The sequence below is a fragment of the Aquila chrysaetos genome, chromosome 6, assembly GCF_900496995.4.
Source record: "Aquila chrysaetos chrysaetos chromosome 6, bAquChr1.4, whole genome shotgun sequence".
NCBI classification, from domain to species: Eukaryota; Metazoa; Chordata; class Aves; order Accipitriformes; family Accipitridae; genus Aquila; species Aquila chrysaetos.
The window spans coordinates 41,523,141-41,537,421 of NC_044009.1; the positions used below are offsets into that span (position 1 = coordinate 41,523,141).

At 39.9% G+C, this 14,281-nt stretch overlaps 1 protein-coding gene across 1 annotated transcript in view; it reads right to left on the reverse strand.

The window, feature by feature from the left end:
- Nucleotides 1-14,281, reverse strand: part of ADCY5 (adenylate cyclase 5) — a 222,045-nt gene that overhangs the window by 28,616 nt on the left and 179,148 nt on the right. Inside the window, exons 9-10 of the mRNA XM_030016802.1 lie at nt 4,793-4,815; nt 47-191 (exon numbers count right to left, since the gene is read on the reverse strand). Of these exons, the coding sequence (XP_029872662.1) occupies nt 47-191; nt 4,793-4,815 (168 nt within the window). The remainder of the gene's footprint in view (nt 1-46; nt 192-4,792; nt 4,816-14,281) is intronic.

The window sequence follows — 14,281 nt, forward strand, 5'->3', positions numbered from 1 at the left end:
TCACAACAAGTCTTACTGACACGTTGCAATGATTTTCGGACATTACCTTTTTCTCCAAGTCAGGCTCCCTGAATGTTAAGAGGAACTTGCGCACGTGCTCAGAGCGTAACCGATCAATACTTCTGGCATCGATGGCACGGCCCAGAAACTCATCCACTTCATCTTCTGGGTTCATACTTTCCTGTGTATTCCTGAGGATGTCATGAAAAGGGAGCATAAGAGGACAAGGCAATTCCCCCCCTCTTCACCATATGTTATCATTTCACTGTATAACAAGCTGGAGGTTAATGGCATTTTGCTCACAACAGCTTCAAGTTGGAAAACGGATTATGAGCTGAGAGGAAAATGATATCGGCTCTAGAGTTCATTGCCAGTCCTGAGTCCACCAGCAAAAGGATTTGATTTACTTGCCCTTTTTCCATACTACATCTATCTGTTTTCTTGCCTTGCAGCCTCTTTACCATCCTTCATTCTCTAAAACAGGTCAGAAGTCTCCTTCCACTAGTCCTTTGACTTAATTCTTCCCTGCACTGCTGTGCTGTCGTAGCTGTTAGTGCCTGAACTGGCAAAATTATTTATGTAACCAGTCATATTTCTTGCCTCCCAATAATAATTTCTGTAAATACTTCTGTGAAAATTTCCAAACTTGAACAATTTCCCATTTTTGAGAAAAAATTGTGCACAGAACGAACGTATGGGGAAAAAAATGTGGCCTGACGCCCCACTGCCTCCCCTTCATGGAGTTATTTATGAGTAGAAAGCATTAATCAAACAAAATTTTCTGTTTACAAGGTATTTACTTAACTCAAGGAAAGGCTGCAAAAGAAAAAGGTAGCAAAAGAAAAAAATACAAATTAGATTCTGTTTTCTAAATATGCGGAACAAGACTTCTAAATTGCTTATAATCTTTAGTATCAGTGTGTTTCTGATGCTCAGCTACAGCTTCAGAAAAATGAGGCTGATTTTCAAAAACTGTTGTAAAAAATAACACTGAAAACTTAATCGCCCTGAGGCATTTTGCATTGAGGATCAGGAAACATGAAGCACCTCCCCAAACTATCTAGTTATTTTTAAAATCTAACAGGATTTTAATGACTTGATGCTGTCACTTTAATGGCCTGCCTTAAAACTAGCTACAGGCAGAAATTAAAAGCTAATCCTGAAGTGCTGTTTTTCTGCTCTGCTTGCATGATTGCCAAGGTTATCCACAGGATATGCTAATAGTTATCCATTGGAATATGCCCCCCACTTGCACTGGGGCATATTCCAGTGGGTAACTATCTCTATGTGCAAACCCCATGATGTTACAGCAATTTACGGCTAATGCGCAACCTTCACCTTAGGCACTCTGGAGAAAAAATCCCGAGGTCTGACAAGCACGATGAAAAGCTACACTGCTTTATTTTCTCGGTTTTATTTGTACTGCATAACAGCGTGTAATGCACAAACACTGTGTTGCAGCCAGTGGGCCCCTACAGGTGCAACTGTGCTGTAGAGTGGAGATGGCTCAGAGCAGCTTACAAACCAGAACGTGACTCTGGTTTAAAAGTTAAAGGTCCCTTTCCAAAAGAAAGGCTCTCCAAAAGCTTTCTGCAAAACTGGACCAGATTTCAAGAAGCCCTCTGTACCCCAACTCTACCATGTACCTCTTGCCAAGAGAAAAATAAATCAGGTCCATCTGCTCACTTCCATTCCAACTCCCTCCGCCCCAGCCAGCGAGTTGAATGTGTCTACACCTCAGCTGGGTCATGACGACACACCATTGGCATCTATTTAGTGATCATATGGCAATTGCAAACCTAGTTTGTCTCAAGGTCTTATCTCTACTTCAGCCAATCATAATATTTCAGTGGGGTTGGGGAAAAGAGATTTTTATTTTTGGGCTCTAGAGTTATTTAATTCCTTGAACTTCATATACTCCACTTTGAAATTAAAAGTGGTTTTGTCCCTAGAAGGACAGGACATTCAATTTACTTCTAGATGCTTCCTTAGAGGAAGCACATCTGCTTGAGCATTCAAGACGATGCTGCTTATTTTCATTCAGTCCTCACAATGTCTTCTGGACTCATAAAAATGAGCAAGGAAATCATTAGGCTTCGTATTTACAGGATGTCTTCCAAGATCCTGTGAGTTATTTACACATTTGGGTCATTCACATTTAGTCATTTCATACCACGTACGAGAGATGCAATACAGTTTCCCCTAGAACCGAAGCAAAAGAGTCAGCTCAGCATCTTGATGAACCTCAGTTAAATTTCAAGTTCCGATCTAAAAGCGTCACTCAGGAAGAGGTGAAGAGAAGAAGAAACTGCTTGCTCGGGCTTTGGCCTTGGCTGCCTCCAGTTTCGTAATAGGTCATTATACTGCTGAGGGTATATCTAATACTATAATAACTTCTGTGGTTGCAGATTATGTAGAAATATCTCTGCAGGTCTTAAATTGCCTTGTTGGGATATTTGCAGTGAGGCAGCCACCTTCACGTAGACTGCAGGGAAGCTTAGTCACCTTGTGTATACCTAGCTGCTGGAATGACTTTTGCAGCCAGTTGTACCCAAACTAAATCACTGTAGAGCAAGTTTGGGTACATTTGCATAAATATAATTTTAAATCAAAACACAAAATTTCCCTGTGCTAAGGAGTGCCCTGGAGGCAGTGCCTGTAAGTCAGAGCTGAGGTACTACCATAGGCTAATGACATTCATATGAGGAAATACTTATTGATACATTGATAGTGTGTGTGGTGGGGGAAAACCACGGATTTTGGGCCACCACGAAACTTCCAGAAACACCTCTTAAAAGCACTGCTGAGATTTCTCCAAATGCAGCCAACAGAAAATTGTTGCAAGGGACAGGAACAGCACGAACAGAGCTTGGAGCAACTTTTGCACTGTGCTTGCAAATGTGAAAGCTAGCAATTAACTCGGAGATGCTGGCTTCAGAGTAATCCAGAAATGTTCTGCTGATTTAATTACTTTCTGCAAATCAAGAGTGTGACCACTGCCAAAACTACATGTATGCCATAATTTTAAATGCTTCATGCCTAGATTCAATAACTAAATCTGCATTTAGGCACGTAAGTGTCAGGTCCTGTTTTCAGACATGTGTGGTGCCTACATCTTCCTTCACTGTAACAGAAAAGTATTGATGCTCAGCGTTTCTGCATGTGAAGGCACTGGGTTCAGTGCTTGACATGGTTTAGGTATCTGATTTTAACCAATATCATCATGAACATTTTCTGCTAGGGATTTTTTTTGGCCAAATCTTTGGTCTTGAGTTAAACAGATTTCTGGAGCAAGAGAATCTGAGGCACGTAGTAGCTTCTTTTGGTGCTGAGCAGAAATGCAAAAATCCTGCAATCTGTATAATAAGATGGCATCACACTGAATCAGCACTGTAAATGCACAGCTCTTAGCTATCGGCTGTAACAGCTCAAGTAACCTTTTCAAACTATAGGGCGGAGGAGGGACATTATGGTCCTTGGAGTAACAGGGGAGATGCCGTTCCTCGACAGCTGGGTGACTCTGTTGTGGACCAACACTGAGGCAGCTGAATTTACGTTTTCTTGCACAAACTATGAGGAGAGATGATATTTCATGAGGGTTACTTAAAATTTCTGTATTCTTAAGAATTACTTAGTTGTAATCTGTTAGCTCTTTTCTGTCCAAAGTATATCTAACATCAGCTGTGTTCCCAGCAGCCATGGATGCAAAAAGAAACCCTGGTGAACTCCCTCTAGACACCCTGTAGCACCAGCAAAACATCCAAGAGTGCACAGAGCTAAATGTTATGCAGTGAAGGGCAAGTGAAGGAGAAAATGATTCTTGATATTGCCATGTTCAAACTTATCACTTCCCTTAACTTTTAGGGAGTTGCTCTCAATGCTCAACCACCATAATACGAATTTTCCCAAAGCCGGATGGTTAGGGCCCACAAAAGCATTTAGCTGTCCCAGCTCACAGAGGTCCGCTTAGTCCTGACCAGCAGCCTGAGAAACATGATAAGGAGCAACAGCAACATATTTTAGGCATCAGTCTTCTCTACTGGCACCTATCTTGCTCTGACCAAGCTTACAATTAATGCCATTCAGTAGGACTGAATGTGAAATTATTCCAAACATCTTCAATACAGGAAATGTTTTTGTTATGTCCAGCTGTAGAAGCTAAAAAGTGAACACAGTTGGGTTTTTTTCCTCCAAAAGCAATTTTTCAAAATACCACTCTTGTTAAATTGTGATTTTTTTTTAAGTTCTATATGAAAAAACCGAAAATACTGCTTTCATGTGGCTGTATTTTAGAACATGAAAGCTCGAATTTACTTTTTTAAATAAGCTGTCATTTCTGAGTTCACTTTTATATATAGAAATAAATAATAGGTAATAATGGGTAACATAAAATATATACAAATAAACTCAGAAACTATACATATATTTCAATACATACATAAATTTTTCTTATCGGAGATGTTCAATACTTAGACATACTTTACAGGAAGATTTTGTTCTTGGGATATTTTCAAAGCAGCAAATAGTGAAGAATATTGGGGGCAAAAGCATTTTAATTACAAAAGCAAGTTAGAACCACACAAACAAATACATGTTTTGAGGGCAGTGGCAGTTCTGAATGCACATCAGTCAATACTGTGCCTTCGACTGGCTGTCCCTCCAAGAAAAACCTCTGGGGAGTCCAGGCATTATTCTTGGCTGCTGGGCATTAATTTTTGTCTTTTTTTAATATAAGAAAAAAAATTCCAAATGTGTAAACATAACAGTGTATGACAGAAGAAAATTTGCTTACTTGTCCTTGGGGTCCTCAAAACCCTGAAAGAAAGGAAAAGGACACAAGGGTTAGGAAACAGGCTGACCTTGAGAACACAAAGTATCCTGAGAACGGCATTTCACAGAGGAGTTTTCAGGGCCTTCATTTGTTAGGTGTGGATGGATAGCCTTACCTACCCACAGCAGTGGTTTGTGCTGCTGTGTCATCAGCCAGACAGAGCAGTTTTAGAAAAACACATGCCTTCAGATATAAATTTATGGAAGTGAAGATAAGGCAAATGCTTCAGCTGACTGGTGGCACACTTTATTTCAGGTGTCTTCCTTTTTGCAGTCACCATTACAAATGATACAATGGAAATTGTGCTGATATTATAACTGAGGATGTATTTTACTTGAAACAAAACTCAGAATGATAACATAGGTCAACTATTGTATTCAACAAGGTTGCACCTCTTTATGTTGGGGATTGGCTAAGGGAGCAGATGCATTTTGGTTTTCGTCTCTTCAGGAGGAACCTCAAGGGGTCCCCTTCCTTCTCCCTTCACTGCATGCACACCAAAACATGCTTTCTTGAATAAGATTTCAGGAATTATTTATAATATTTATAATAGCCAAAATGTTCACAATTCCTTCAGGGCCACCTGAACTGGGTAAGTGTATGCATTTGTGGGTCATCCATAGTTTAAGTGGCTAGAAGGCCTCAAATTAAAATATGTATGGAGGCATAATTTTATGTTTAGCATTAACATACCTAATAGACCAAATTGCATCAAAATGGCCATTTTGCATGGGCTGAGACAAAATCTGCCCTCTGGCTTAAATTTAACCGAAGTCAAGAAAAATTTTATGTTTGACAAGTAGGGTCAAATACTCAGGCACAGAGTTTGTACACTGTGTTCCAAAACATGAAACAAATGTAGCTGGGAGATAGGAAGAATTCCTTTTGTTTTCCTCCCAGAGACCTCAGGCCAAAACTGCTCAGAGCACGTGAGGATATTCCAGCTGCTGGACCTGCAGCCGCTACCAGGCTGAGGGCAGCAAACTGAGATCCGTCCTGGCTGCAAAAACCTAAAAATCTTTAGGCAAAAGTCTTCCCACAGCCGCCTTGTTGAACACCATGAGAAACAAGAACGTTGACCAGATACTAAACGAGCAGATTTTGCCCTCACAACTAGTTAGCAATATGACGATACAGCGAGAGGCAGAAGTAAAGCCAACACAGTCTCCCTGAACAGCATCAGCTTTGCAAGAGGGAAAAAGGGGGTTTTGTCACTTGGGTCAACAGCTAGGGCTGTGATTCACTGAGAGAGCAATTTCCATTTTTACAAACTCTGTTTCAGACTAAACCCACACTAAATAGAAACTGCAACTCCAACTTAACCCATCCGAAATTCAGATAAAGGAAGTCTCTCAGTCCCATGTAACAACCACCAGCCGATCCAGTGGGAAGAAGGAAATAGTAATGTTGATTTGAAGTTAACATGTCCAGTCATCCAAGCCAAAAAAACCATGTACTTTTTGATTTCACATTAAAGAGTGATGACGCAATCATTCAACTTTTTGTTGTGTGGCTTTTTTTTTTCCCCTTTGCTTAATCATTTTACATTTGTCAGAAATATCTGATTGATTTATTTATTTATCCTCTAAGCAATGCTACAACACAGTGCCAAAACTGAAAGCTCACTGATTAATCATGGAGACAAAATGCCCACTAATTTGTCTAGTGTCATAGTCAGTTAGGCTGAACAAAACTCGAAAATCAGCTGAACATGAATAGCTACCAGCCAAGAAATAAGGGGAGGGAACGAATGAGAAAACAGCCAGTACTTGCTTATTAGATAGACATCAAGTTCACATTTTCAAGTTCACTTGTGGCTAAGTTCTCTTAGCCACATGGGAACTGGATGACTGACTGCAGTGACAGACTCCCCTAAAATGGTCTGATATGGACAGCTGCGTAACCAATTCATCCTGCTTGAAATCCTGAAACTAAACACAGATCTCATACTCCTGCCTTCTAGGTGCACAAGTTTAGGGATACAGGCCAACCAGGTCAAATTACCAAAACACCTCAGCAAGCATATCCTCAAAAAATTCCCTAACATTTCAAGCACGGAAAAATATGCAGGCTGCATATTTAACTGGTCATTTATATGGGTGATCACTTGATCAACACGGAATTTGGTTCTCCCCTGCCTCTCCCGCCCTGGCAAAACTGTTATAAGGAAAGTTTCCAAAATAATACAGAATTAACTGATCAATTTAAATTGATTAAATTTAAAATACTAAATTGTGCTTGAAACCCAGGAAATTATGCATGCTGGTAGCTCAGATTAAATTGGTGTTTCAAAATAAAAAACTCAAAAAAGGCATATTTCAGGTAAAGCAAAAAAGGAAAAGATTATTACATTTTCTTTCCTGGATCTTCATTTAATGGGGCTAAATATTTAAGAGTGACTTGAACTTTAATTAGAGAGAATCAGCTTAAAATTAAATGTAGTAGGATTCTCTTTAAGTTAAGCAAATTAAATGATTCACTTCAAATGTTCCCATTTCATATGAAAGATTCTTCAAGCAGAACTGCCAAAAATGGAATTGTTATGGAGAAAGGTCTGCAGGATTATTTTAGGAAAAACCCTCAAACACGGCTTCTTAAAAACTGGTCATTTATTACAGAAGATCTTTCTTATTTGCACTGGAAGACTTTGCCAGGATACAGAGCAAATATATCTCTCGGATCTGGCTGTGACCAGAGATTTTATTCCCTATCCACTAAAGCGTCCATGTCTCAATCACATACCAAGAAACCTTTTAAGTAGAGGAGATGATCGCATGCACGGGGTCATGCTGCTTGCCCTATTTTGGGTTGGGAGGGAAATTTCCCCCTGGGTTTTGGTTAATGTGTTTTCACCTCCTCCTACTTTGTGGGCATGCTCGGTCCATTGAAAAATCTGCACTTAAATTTTTCCTTCCCCTTGCATGAGGCTTGGGCACTAATGACACATGGGTCTTTTTTCTTCTCCACAGCTGGCAAATAGTTTAGTTTCTTTAGGACTCAGATGCTTTGCTCCAATTAAAGCCCTTTGGCTCAGCATAAGGCTGCTCGCATGAATTGCAATGGTCTATGTTACACTCAGGATAAACACTAAGCACAATCAATCCTGCAGAAATATGGTCTACAAGGATTTGCTTTCATTCCTAAAGGACTAACACGCTCATGATCTAGTAGACAAATTTCCAAGCTCAAGCAGGAAAGTGAAATAACAGGGCCTGCTGCTGCAAGCGTGTCTATAAAGCCATTCTGCAGCATCCCTGATCTCACCTGTCTGTGCTTGCCGCTGGAGGCTGGGTAGCTGGGCTGGGGCTGTACCCAGCCTGCTCGGGTGTAGAGCAGGTTTTGAGCTGCACAAAGATATGTCAAGGTTGGCATTTCTGCACACGCATATACAAAAATCTGAATGCCCAGAAAAAATAGCTGATAAAAATGAGGAGAGGGGGAGTAAGGGGATAGGAAGAGAAAGAACCAGTTCCTGGAGTTAAGTATATAAATCCCCTCTTGAGTGCTTATGGATTTGTGCCCAGCAGACTGAAGCAGTGCCGATGGCTTTCTAGGGTGCTATGAAGAAAAGGCTGGGAATTGTCAGCAGGGATGAAAATGGCAAACATGGTGATGACTACAAGAATCAGACAGATAGGAGTTCAGAGGAGTTCAAGAATAGCTCCATAATCATGATGATGAAGTAGCCCTTGTTAAGGCCAAAATTCCTTTTCTCTAGAAAGGAACATAAGGCATGAGATAGGTCTTATCGCAGTGCAGTACTAATGGACTGCTGCATATAGGACCTCATGCAATTTTTATTCAGTCTTGTTTTAAATATCCCTGATACTGGAGTTTTTCCCCTTCCCCCAGGAGGCTGCATTATTCTGCCATCAGATTGCAAATGTAAAGGTAATAGCATTTAATAATTGCTCTGAGACTAAGACAGTTCTCTCTGACTTCAGGAATATTAAGCCAAACTTAGCTGATTCAGCTCCCTTAAAGGCACTAGTACTTACCAAAGAACAGTCCTGCTCTTTCTTCTTTTCTACATGAGATTCTTAAAAACCCATATTTTTTATGGCAGGTCAGGTGGCTCTGAATTTACAAGCACTTACTTTTAATGACCATCCTCAGTGGGAGTAGACATGTGCAAGAGGAAAAAAAGAGGGAATGTTATATTACTGCATCTGTCCCCAAGGCTTACTATTTTATGGGGGATATTTTATGAATATCTATTGTGCTAAAAGCTCATATGACTGCCATCTCTCTGCTTGACTTCTAAATTAACTAAGCCCTTTTCTTTGAAGATTAAAACTGATTCCTTAAATAGAATGATAATGTGTTTGTCAAAGCCATGACAAGCTGACTGCTATACCATAATGCTTCAAATCAAGAACCATTAGAAATAATAATTCTAACTTTGAGAACATTAGCTGCAATTATTAACATATTGTAAATATGCAAAGAAAAGTGGAATAGACTTTACATCCTTTTAACTTTTCATTACCTCCAAAAATAAGACAGTAGAGGGGCTGATGAGTTCTATGACTTTCTTAATGGCAATGTGGCTGGGAAGCATGGATTCCACCTTAAAAACTTAGCTGGCAGCTCCAGCAAAGATTTTAAGAGCAAAAACAACAGAGAAACTAATTTTTCTTGACCTTTTTTCATCTCTAGAACAAAGCTGAAATAGGACTTACATGATGTTAAAGCAGAAATCAAAAGAACTTTAGACTTAGGGACAAAATTAGCTTTGTAAGAGGTCAGGCCAACTTGTAAAGCAAAGGTGCTTCACAGAGACAGTGACCATGGAAAACAGAAAAGAAGAGTGTCAGGCTGAGAGTGGATGTAGTTAAAAACAAACCTGGTTTGGCCTCACTGCAAAACTAATTATTCACATCTGTTTTCAGCAGTTACACATTCTGCCTTTGTCCCTGTGGTCAACAAGACAAGGCTACAAAGATAGATGCTGTCAGGTGTAAAAGCAGAAACAAAACTGAAGGACTTCAAAGCACTCAAGCCAGAAATAACGCAATTTCTATACCAGAGTCCAGAAGGAACTGGCACAGAGAATACTAAGCCTGATAGGAAGGATATTTAACAAGCATCTAAGTGCAGAACAACAAACTGGCAGAAAACCAGTTTATGAAACAGATTATATGATGAGTGTGTCTGCTATAGCTGGAACACAGACTAATGAGCTCCAAAAAGGAAAGCTGAAGTGCTCCCTTTCTGCAGCCCGCCCCACTTGATAAATAGACTTTAATTCCTCTGCACTGCTCGCAGATGGTGAAACCCCCTACTTTGTTCTACTCAAAATGATTTTGTACACAGCCCCCAGCTGGTAGACTGGACCTGGCCAAACCCATGAATTTATTTGGCCCATCAGATTTATATCTATAGAACTTAAGTGGTTGCTTTTGAAATAGGTTTTCCTCCCTTACTTCAATTAACTTCTGGCTCTGAACTCACACCTCTGAGAAGTGCAGGTTGCTCACACTTCCCAGTTGTCTGGCAACTCTGAATCCAAATTTCTTCAGTTCAAAGGTCACGTTTTCAAGTGAAATAGTATGTGGTTCTGCGCCTCACCTGTGAACAGTTACCAGAACTTGCAAAACAGAAAAAGACATAAAAATAGGTAGTCCTAGAAATGCTCTGAATTAGTTCCTGGCTCCCTAATCTCTGTCCTTTCATCTCTACACTCCAAACAATGATAAACACAACAAACTTCTACAGAAAGTACTGTCAAATAGCCTTCTAATCAGATGCAGACAGACTGAATCCAAGCCTAACCAGCCTTAACTGAAATTGCCCACTGGTGCTGGCCAGAGCTGCTCACCCTCTCTGAAAACCAGACCCAAATCTGCTGACCTGCATCCTTTTGTCATTAAAGCTTACTCTCTGCTTTAGGAAGCTTTGGAAATCATTCTGCTAAGTGCCACAACTCCACCTCTGATGTCCACCTGTGTAACGCTGCCACAAACATCAGAGGAAAAGTTTCTGTGAATAAAGGGGAATTGGTACCTTTATTTCTGTAGGCTTAATTTAGTCCCAAGCAGAAACTGTCTAACACTTTTTAGTAGTGTCTCAATCCAAATCACCTTTTTCCGTATGACTACAATTTACTCTAGAAAAGGGTATTGAATGTTGGAAAAATTATCAGTGCAAGACTTCTGAGCAAATATTAAACTCTACCTAAGTTTCACAAAAGCAGCTGCAGATCAGCTGTTGCATCTCGCTGACTCTTATCCCTCTTTTAAAGAATTTAATCAAGGATGATTGCAAGCCCTGATCAACTAGAAGAGAATTTAGGTTTGCAGAGAGGATACAAAACTGTATGAAGCTTCTAACAATTTGAGAAAAGTACACTGTTTTATATGGCTCCCACTCATTTATATGAGATCACATGGAACATGTGAATCAGGCAAATCCTCTTTTCAGAAGGACCAAAGCAATTATATAGTATAACTGCAGGATAGGATTCCTCCCCTTGCTGTTATGTGAGCTGTCTAAACCAAACTGGCTATACAGAACTCAGACTAGACTAACAATTTCCTTCCAGGTCTATAGCAATATGTAGAGATTACAACAAAAAGGATTGCTTGAGGGTTTCTCCCTGCTTGATTACAAGTTCAGGGGATTCTGCATACCACAATAGCAGAGAAAAAATAGTGGGTCAAATTCTTTTCCATTGGGTGCCCCTGTCCAGCTCCACTGACGTCAATGTTGCTATTACCAGATTTAGCAGATGATTGCTGGAAAAGAGGATAATGGTGTCCTTCAGTTAAATGAAACCTTTAGAAGGAGGGTGAACCCTTGGTGCCCCATTCATGGACTCAAGTCCACTTCTCTTTGATGGGGCTGCACTATTGACTGAGGAAAACTTGCCCTACTGAGTTTTATTTTAAATTTTTAATAATTTCTGATGTTTAAGTGGTAGTGTTGGCACAGAACTAGCTATAGTGCCTGTTCATCTGATGTACCTGTTCCCCAGTTTTGATTTCCAAGTAACAACAAAATCTATTATAAGGGAAACTTGGAGACATAAAGGGAGGAAGTGAGCTGTATTTGTGATGCAACATGCAGAGAATTGTTTGATTTAGGACAGGGTGAATAGGACAAGGAATTATATTTTATGGTTGAATGACCAGGCTTGTAGATGAGCATTGTTTCATTAGACAGTAAACACCAAGCAATCAGATATCTGCAGAAGACTGTGCAGAGCTCTGAGCAGCGCCACAAGGAATCAGGCAGTGCCTACCTGAAAGAAGAGCTTGTTCTTTATTGCACTGGCCATACCCATGATGCATTTTTATAACCTCGTCTCACATTTTTAACATATGCATGCAGTCATATTTCCTACATGTGTATAACCCCTATTTGATTTTATTTCAGTTTTTACTTTGTAACTAACATCGACGTCATACAGAATTTCATTGCAAATTAAATGCTTCATTAGTTGTACTCAGACTCATGCCAGAAGCATGGTCAGACTGAAATCAGTATTGCAGATCTTCAGGGTTTCCTCTGTCTGTTCCTAAACTTCCTAATGTTAAACTTCCAGCAGCTGGAAAAATAAAAGGAAATCTGTCAGGCATCTACAACTAGGGTCAGTAATCACGTTAGCCACTCTGCTCACATTTGATTATAAGGACTCAGAGGTACCTGTTTCTGAAGTAAACCTTCCCCAAACCATGTATCAGTGGAACAAGCTAAGCTGCTCAGTCATACTCACAGTGTAAAATAAATATGATAGCTGTATGGCAGCCTTAAGATCCAACAGCAGGACCTTCCACAGCTGAGTAGATCTCATGACACAACTAATGCTTTTTTTTTTTTTTGGAAGCCAGACAGCATTAGGCTGTCTCAAGTCTGGTTGTAAGAGCTCAAAAATGACCGTCTTCTGGGCAGCACTAATAAAACCTCAGTAGGAGAGCTGGGTTCAGCGCAGGCGCTGCCTCTTATCGATGAAACGGCAAGTGCTCGGAGGTGAACGAGAACAATCACCAGGCTGGAAAGCACCAACTAGGGAGAGGGAATCGGAGCTGTGCAGAGACATGGTAATAGTCTTCAAATACAGAGAAGGTAATGGTAAAGAAGAGAAAATGAAGCTGTCCTTGATGGGCTGTGAATAGCTCACGCAGCACTGTGTTTTAAAATTGAAGTGAGAGACTGTGAAGCAAAACATCAAGAAAAATAATCAAACTGTTGAAAAGGATGCCCATCAAGACTGTGGGATTTCCATCCTTTGAGGTTTTTAAACAAGGGCTAGACAAGTATCTGTCAGGGGGGAGATGGATGCCTCGAAGTTCTGTGCCGCCCAGACTGGAAACTTCGTAAAATCTTTACATCCATCTCATATTATTCTTATATTCTTTATTCCCTATAAATTCTCCTAATTTTTTATGTTATTGTTTCTATATTTGTGAAGGATTTTGTGATGCCCCTCCAGACTGAAAAGCCCTGAATAAAATAAATAAAGTGTTTTCAGGAAAATCGGGAATTCCACAAGCTCCTTAAACAGCCTATTCCTTGCATCTAAGCTTTTTCTTAACTTAGATCTTCCTTGCAGCAAATTAAAATGATTATTTTTTAATCCTGCCCTTTGCAGTCACAGAGAATGATTTATCATTATCTTCTGTCCTTACAAATCTTCATGTATTTGAAGACTCTTGTTTCTAATCAGTCTTCTCCCTTCTAGACTAAACAAACCCAATACGTCAACACTTCTTCACAGGTCACACTGTTGAAACTCTCCTAATTTGTAATTCTCTCCACTGGACTATCTCCAATTCATCCACATTCTCCTAAAGGATTGTAATCCCAAACTGGACGTGGTTTTCCAGCTATGACCTTAATAATGCTGAGGAGGGTAAAAGATGCAAGGGAATCATTTGTCATCTAGAACAAAGCTGTAATTTTGGAAGGTATCAACATTTGCCTTTTTGTCGCTGTTTACAACAAACCTCTTCCAGTTTACAGTCAACTACAATCCCCAAATTGGTTTTTTTTTAATAGTAATTTTCTTTTGCTCATGAAAACTGAGACATGAGTATTATTTCCAGAAGTCTAAAATCCATCAATATTTATAAAAGCACTCTGAAATCTATACTGGGAAAAGCAAAGTATTTCTTAGTGGTGTATAAATATTGTTATAGCTATAAATATACCTGTACTCTCAAATGCTTTCAAGCCCATTTATTTTTGACCCTTTTGCAATTGAAAACTGGACCAGAGAGACAGTGGGAAAGACAAGGCTGGTGTACGTGGGGGAACGCTGCTCCTTTGCGTGCATCACGAGCAGTACAAAAGTCTGCATTTCCAGAGAGATACAGTCACTGGTCCTGGACTGACCGCTTTTGTTTAGGAAACAAGAAAAGATGCTGTAAAAAGCAATAAAAATAGAAAGCAGCTGTGCTGCTCTTCTGCCATGCTCTGGCTCTTTTCATACTCTGTATACAGCCACAA